This window comes from Acanthochromis polyacanthus, chromosome 7, assembly GCF_021347895.1.
Source record: "Acanthochromis polyacanthus isolate Apoly-LR-REF ecotype Palm Island chromosome 7, KAUST_Apoly_ChrSc, whole genome shotgun sequence".
NCBI lineage: Eukaryota > Metazoa > Chordata > Actinopteri > Pomacentridae > Acanthochromis > Acanthochromis polyacanthus.
The window spans coordinates 21,660,938-21,668,618 of record NC_067119.1 but is presented as its reverse complement, the minus strand read 5'-3'; the positions used below and the strand labels follow the sequence as shown (position 1 = coordinate 21,668,618).

The following is a 7,681-nucleotide window of genomic DNA, read 5'->3' as shown; positions in this document are numbered from 1 at the left end:
AAATGATGTAAAGTTCCATTTCTTTCCACTAGATGTCAGCATCGGTCTGCTTTTCTTCCACTCATCCTGCATCAGGAACCTGATCTGAATAAATTCTTTCTGTCTCTATTGCATCCAAAGCAGACATTAATGTGTAAATAAGCATATGTGATCTGTCCAGGGTGTCTCCCGCCTTCACCTTAAGTCAGCTAGGATAGGCTTCAGTCCCTCATGAGCCTAATGAGGATTAAGCGGCGTATAGCTAATGTATGGATGGTGTATGTAGCAACACGTTTTGCATGAGTGCAATACTTTTAAAGTTATGATTCTCAGTTTCATGGCAGGTACATGAATTCCTTGTAAAAGTGCTATTTTCAAACTATTTCAAACCACTTCCACGCTTATATGACATGTCACCACCGAATGACCTGCTGCTCACCAGGAACACCTCTCTAACAATCCCATTTTTAGAAGGACCAAGGCTGATCTCAGTGAACACAAATATTTCTCCAAATCTTGTTTTTCTTCATTCCTCTGTTGAGGGGGATTTAAAAAAGTGCAGAAAATCTCTTTCTGCTACTGACCCCTGTTGTCAGGATGCTCCTCTTTCTTCGTCAGCAATGACTAGAAGTCTGCAGCTGCAATCAGTGCTGCTAATCAGCTCTGTAATTATACTGTAATTGTGTTTAATGACTACATAAATGCTAAAGGAACAAACACACCAATTTGCCCCCACATTATCCATCTTCCAGTGTGTGTCTGCTGTTAATGATAATGCTTCTTGGATATAGTGTGATGATGATAATTTAAGACAACAGAACAACAACGTTTATTCATTGAGTGTACTGAATAAGGGCTGTTCCTAAGTGCAATTTTAAGGTATTTTTTTGTGTTATTCAATAGTTCTACTCCATCAAATGTGCTTTTTACTCCACTACATTTTCCCCAAAGAACTATAAGAAGTGTAAAATATACAAAGCATCGATAAAGATCAAATCTGTGGTTTCCTGACCTCCACCTCTAACAAAAGTGCAGAGCCTTGTTTAAGCCACTTGTCCTATTTCAGGAGAAAGAGTTGATGTCCCAGCTAAATATCTCTGATGGTTTCATTTAAATAACTGCACGAGGCTCATTGTGGTATAATTTATGCTCCTGTTTTGTGAAAAAAGCAAAAAATAAAAGGGTAATAAAGAAATCAAATCAATCATCTCATGGCTTCTTAGACTTACCTTGTAATATTTTGAGGTGGATCTGAACCCTTCATAGGAAATCACTTGAACCACACCACATAAAAATGTGTGTGATAATTAATTTTCAGTGACTGGGACCATTAAGGAGTAATTCTCCTGATTAATTTGTATTTTTATTCCAGTAAACCTTGAAGTGCAACACTTATACTCATTTTGCCAGTATAATGTTATTATTTTTACTGAAAGGACCTGAATGCTGTTAAATGCAACACAGTCTTCAACTATTTGTGTAAAGCTGTGCAAATATCACAGATGGCAGAATACTGCATGTGTGTTTAGTGTTATGATCCTGGATGAAGCACCGAGCATGATGTCAGGGTAACATGTTTCAGGTTTTCTTTTTATTTTAATTTTTGCATTTGTTGATTGTTGATAACAGAGCAGAGGAGAAACTGTTGTTTTTTAAATTTTAGCAGACATTTTTCTAACATAAATGTTACTAATACTCCTACCTGTGGCTTCATTAAGCAAGCAAAGCTCCCTCACTGTGTTGTAGTTGAAGAATTCAGGACAAGTTTGTGGACCTTTTGCAGAGTCACGGTTTGTGAACTTCACATCTTGAGGTAACTTTCTATATTTTATTCATTTAAGATAGTTTTGTACTGGATGTAACTCTTGTGCTTCCGTTTTTGGTTTGTTGTGGCTTGCTACACATGCTTTTTTTTTTTTCTTTCAAATTTTCATGCATTTTTTGTTCCTAATGAGCTCAAATCTGTTAGCCATGAAGACTTAGTCTGTTCTGCTGACTGCTTGGGAATTCTAAGCAAAGAAACCTTTGGGTCATTCACCTCATGATAGAGTCCTCTGTCTACAGTGTACTCCCAACTAATGATTATTTACATCATGTATTATTTTATAGATGCTTTCATGTAATGGAAATTGTCAATAATGGAGTAACTGCTTGTTTTGCCAGTTAACAGGCAGAAAAACAATCAGTAAACACTGATACAAACCAGAGAATGACAATTTATATAAAAAAAAAATCTGCAAAGAGGAGCATGTTTGGCATTTGCATCTCAAGAAGTAAACAGACACAAGAATTTTGGAACGTTTTAAAAGTGGATCACAATTTGTTGTTTGCAAAAAAAAAGAGTGACCTCCTTTTTCATTTCACACATTCTTCTTCTTATTTGCCAAACAAATCAGTCCTTGCTTTTGTCCAGATAGCTGAGCCTTTGTGGAATATTACAAAACACGACACACACTGAGAAAAGTCTGACTTCACCAGAACTCATCCTCATCTCCTTTGTGATTGTCAGTGAAGGGGAAAGTACAAAAAAAGTGTGTCTGTGTGCTGAGAGAGGTTCAGATGTGGCAAAGTTGATCTCTTCTGAGTGCCAGGGATTCCTGCAGAGGATGTGCCCAGGAAACAAAGAGGCGGATGACAGGGACAGAAGAAGAGAAGAGGTGGGGTTGTCTTTGTTGTCTGCTGCTATAAAAGGTCTTAGAGGGAGCCTCCGTAATACATCTCATGAGAAGCTGGCAGCCCATCCAAACTGCGCCTATTCTGCGACTTATGACTGGATCACACTGCACCAAGGTAGGGGCACTTGTTGCTGTTTGTCAAAGTCCCTGAAGTCCAGCAGGACAGTAAAACCTGGCTAATCTTTAGATAACGCGCTCCTTTAATCTGAACCTTTTTCATTTGTTCAAATAAACTAATATTTGAAGAAGATTACAAGTAGAATGTTATCTCGTGTTATATTATTAGTTCTTTATCTGTAGGTATTGATTTTTATGCATGATAAATTAAAAAACAGTTTTAAAATGTTGTCATTTAATAATTTTGTCTGAATAATTCCTAGGTAACTGGCTGGTTTTGGTTCACTGCACTGTAATAGAACCACAAGTAAATTATTAATTCGAAATCATAAATTTATATTTAAAAAGTCTTAAGGTGTGAGATTTTTTTTATTATTTTTTCTTACACAGATTGCTAAAATGAAGGCACAGTAACAGATAGTCAAAAATGACTGAATACAGTGAATAGATATTAAACATTTTGTAATTTTGAAAGATGTCACACAAATAAATATAGCTTTATGACTTATAATCATTTCTAAGAAACACTTATGCTGCTCCTGAGTGACACCTTTGCTTGTGTCAGATTTTATTATTTCAATTATCTTTATTAAACATACTGCTGGCTTAATATTTATTTACACATTGCTTTTATGTGCTAAATAAAAGAGTGGTGTTGATCTCTGAATAAATAAACGTGACTTAAACATCTATCCAAGGGAAGAGAACAAAAGCTGTTGTGTTTAAGAGCTGATAAAATACTCAATTAGAAGCTGCAATAATAGCGTATGACAGAGGCGGAAGTCAGCAGTTATTTACTGGTGAAAAGAACAATACGGACAGAGACATGTGAATGGAGGAATCGTGTGCCGAAAGGCTGAGGACATGGCTTTTCTCCAACAGTTTTAGCCAATGAGATTGCAGCCCGCTCTATAAAAGACCCTGAACGCGTTGAACTTCATCCATTCCTGGGAAGGCGCCTACAGAGTAGAATTTTCTTGACAGTAGTCTTCTGAACAGTAATGGTACTTGATATCAAGCTAATTTTACATTGCAGAATAAACAACTTTAATTGAGAGAAGTTGCTTGTCTTCAATCTGAAAAAAACGAACAACGCTTGTTTCTTCCTAGGATATTCAGAAGAATATCAACTGCTCCGCTCCTGCTGCTCAGCCCACCCGCTCTCCTGTCACCAGCTTGACTGTAAGTCACTGCTCACTCTTCTGATGTGCATTTTAATATGATTCAATAAAGTTCTTGTAATTCTGAGATTCATTTCTGACCATGATGGTGGCTCCAGGAGCTCCAGCCCCTCATGGCTCACCCCGACCTGCCACCTGAGAATGAACACTCGCAGGAGGACAAGCCAAAGGAGCAAGTGCAGCCTGCAGGGCCGACCAGGCTGCAGAAGGCAAAGGCTCGATTCCTCAAAGGAGTGTCGTACTTCTCTGGAGACATGGAGGTGTTTGGAAAATGGATGGAAAGTAAGTCAATATTAACTGTCCTCATTGCAAACAATCTCCTGATCCACAGCGATCGTACAGCACAGATGCACTGGATATGTCATTATTCTAAACGTGCAGAACATAATGCAGAACTTGACGATGACGCTTGATGCTTTTCTTGGAAAGCAGCTTGCTCTGTACATCAGTTATGCCACACTGAAATCAATTATGTTGGTATTTGAAGAGTGACACAAGAGCAAATTAAAATAACAGGAAAGTAGAGCGTTAATAAAAGGACAAGCATTGACGAATTCATGACAAACTTGAAAGCGTGCCCTTAAGGCAAGCCAGGTTAGTGAGAGTTTAATAGACCTGAAACAATGCGCAATTATTTTTAACTTATGGAACATAAGGAGCTTGGTTTCAGTAGAAGTGTCACCTTGATCAGTCACAATCTGTCACGTGTGGCCCCTCCTTAGACTATATACAGTCTAGGGGCCCCTCTGTTACTGATTATGTCCTCAGTCTTTAGAGTCTTCACACATGAGCAACTTCTGCTCAGTCAAATAACTCTCCCTATTCTGACTTCCAGGACAGTTCATCTTGCTGCAGCTGCTGGATTGGGTTTTGCGTGGAGCGGCCCAGGTGATGTTTGTTAACAACCCTCTGAGTGGCCTCATCATATTTGCTGGCCTCATCCTGCAGAACTACTGGTGGGCCCTCAATGGCTTTGTGGGAACACTCTTTGCAACCATTTCTGCTCTCATTCTGCAACAGAACAGGTGTGAATACAAAATTATTTCCTGACTAGTTTGATTATGTAGATAGTAATAATTTAATGTTTTATTCAAATAATACATAATAGAAATGTTCTTGAAGATCGTGTGATGATGATTACTTAGGATGAGCTACATACACCTTGTTGCACAGCAAAAAAAAAAAAAAAGGTGAATTGATACATCCAGATCACTTTCCCTCGCAGGGGTGCAATAGCTGCAGGACTGTACGGTTACAACGGCATCCTGGTGGGTCTGCTGATGGCCGTGTTCTCCAACGCTGGAGACTGGTACTGGTGGCTTCTGCTACCGAACATCTTCATGTCCATGATGTGGTAAGCAGATAGACTGAGTAACAGTAAAAAATTACAGATCATACGGGCTCATATCATGATGAAAGAAAGCGGGCAAACCAACCAATGTTCAGAATTTGAGGGACAACAGGCCTCAGTTTAACATTTGAATTCAATACTAATAAGACTAGGAAATCTGGTGAAGCAACTCATTTTAATAAACGGATCTTGTGAGCTAAATGAGGAGTAAATCTAACACAAATCATCCTGTGCCATTGCCTTTCAGCCCGATTGTGTCCAGTGCCCTGGCATCTATTAACAGTCGCTGGGATCTTCCAGTGTTCACTCTGCCCTTCAACATCCTGGTGTGTCTCCACATGGTCGCCACTGGCCACTACAACCACCACTTCCCCCAGGTCCTCATTCAGCCACGATCAGAGTTCCCCAACATCACTTGGGCTGACATCGACGTCGCTAAGGTCAGTGACAGGTTGTTTCAGAGCAGATGTTTCCGGCTTTCTCTGGTACAACAATGAGAGTCAACAACAAGAGTCTTTAGAAATACATTATTCATGGACTGTTTATTGGGTTTCAAAGGCACTGTGCAATGAAATGCTTCTTTCTGCATGTTTTCAGTTGTTCATGTCAGTGCCTGTGGGAATAGGGCAGGTCTACGGCTGTGACAACCCCTGGACTGGAGGAATCTTCATCATCTCGCTCTTCATCTCATCCCCCATCACCTGTGCTCATGCTGTCCTGGGATCTGCTGTGGGCATGGTTTCAGGTGAGAGGACCACACATCTCATAAAAAAGTCACTCTATCTCACCACAACAAACAGCACGTTTCATTATCGCTTCAATACGTGCTTACATAATGAATTAAAGCTACAATCAAATTGGTGCAAACTCCAAGATTACCTCAAAAATATCTGTTAAAGGCAGAAAACAGCCACTAGGATCATTATTTATTAAGATGACCTCAAGTTAAATTGAATGTGTTGATCCTTTGAGAGTTGTTACTTCACATTTTTACCATTTATGTGTGTTTCCGTGCAGGCCTGGCTCTGGCAGCTCCTTTTGGAGACATTTACTTTGGCCTCTGGGGATACAACTGTGTGTTAGCCTGCATCGCCATCGGAGGAATGTTTTATGCTCTCACCTGGCAGGTGCACCTGCTTGCAGTCACATGTGGTGAGTACTCTGCCACAAAGATAACAAGACCAGAGAGATCAGGTATTTAATCTGCGATCAGCATGAAGGTCAACTCACAAAACACTTCATCTCCTCTGCAGCTTTTTTCTGTGCATACCTTGGCTCAGCCATTGCCGGCATAATGTCTAACGTAAGTCTGCACTTTTCTCGAATCTTTTTGAGCCTGCAATGAAATATTTAGTGTGACACATTTCTAACTGCAATGTACTTTTGCATCTATAGTTTGGGCTGCCTGCCTGCACCTGGCCTTTCTGCCTCTCCGCCCTCACTTTCCTCCTCCTAACCACGGGGACCAACAGGATCTTCAAGCTGCCACTAGCCAAAGTCACCTATCCAGAGAAAAACCTGATTTTCTTCTGGAAGATGAAGAAGCAGGAGAAAAAGGAGAAAGCCGAGACGGAGAGGAAAGAGAAGGAGGAGCAGCAGAGAGCCATCGAAGAAGAAGTGATGCTCAATGAGAAAGAGCAACTTAGGCTAGAGCTTGAAAGAATGGAGGAGGGGAAAATAGAAAGTGGGGCATCAGAAGACAAAAACGACAAGACACAAACCAACAATCTGAGGCTTGAAGTAGACGAGCAGGTGTCTGATGAAGAAAAAAACAGGCGTAATGATTTGACCGAGGTCACTGTTGTCGATTGTGTTTAATATTTCATATCTACTGAGAAGGATGATGACAGAAGATGCGCTAATTTAACTGGAATGTATGAAGAATCTAAAATAAGAGCAGCTGTAAATCTTATTTCAGAGCGACTATATATTATAGGATGAATACTTAGGCTGAGACTCCTCTGTGAATGTAGTTCAAGCTTTTCAGGATGGTTTGCTGGTATATTGCACTATGTTTTGTAGATCTGTATATTTTTTTAAATAAATATTTTTTAAATAATCACTGTGATCAGTGTTTGTAAACTCAGTATTGTCTACTTGCCTTTAGTCTAATATGAAATAATTACAAATAGCCTGTGAAAATGCCCTCGTTTATATTGTCTTAGAAAATCCTGCTATATAAGATTTACTTGTAAGGAATAGCTAGTTTGAAAAAAGACAGAGGAAGAAAAATACTCAAAATCACCATAAATTCTGTAAATACTATGTATGAAAGTATTTTATATAGTGCTTTTCTTATAGTGATGTGCAGGACCCCTGGTTTGTGAACATATGGCTGGGCCTGGGATCTTTCTGCATGGAGCTTGCATGTTTTCTCC

The 7,681-nt window shown here is 39.6% G+C and overlaps 1 protein-coding gene across 1 annotated transcript; it reads left to right on the top strand.

Moving 5' to 3' along the window:
* The first annotated feature begins 2,745 nt into the window (after nt 1-2,745).
* Nucleotides 2,746-7,321, top strand: slc14a2 (solute carrier family 14 member 2). Its single transcript, XM_022218321.2, has 10 exons — nt 2,746-2,769; nt 3,882-3,953; nt 4,051-4,234; nt 4,788-4,977; nt 5,178-5,306; nt 5,551-5,743; nt 5,901-6,048; nt 6,321-6,455; nt 6,557-6,606; nt 6,699-7,321. The coding sequence occupies exons 1-10, from the start codon at nt 2,746-2,748 to the stop codon at nt 7,119-7,121; spliced, it is 1,548 nt and encodes a 515-aa protein (XP_022074013.2). The 3' UTR covers nt 7,122-7,321.
* Nucleotides 7,322-7,681: the final 360 nt, after the last annotated feature.

Bases quoted from the DNA above. Each gene is read 5' to 3' on its own strand.
- slc14a2 (XM_022218321.2), top strand. From the start codon at position 2,746: ATGACTGGATCACACTGCACCAAG. The intron at 6,049-6,320 runs GTGAGAGGACCA...GTTTCCGTGCAG, and splicing joins TGCTGTGGGCATGGTTTCAG to GCCTGGCTCTGGCAGCTCCT. The intron at 6,456-6,556 runs GTGAGTACTCTG...TCTCCTCTGCAG, and splicing joins CCTGCTTGCAGTCACATGTG to CTTTTTTCTGTGCATACCTT.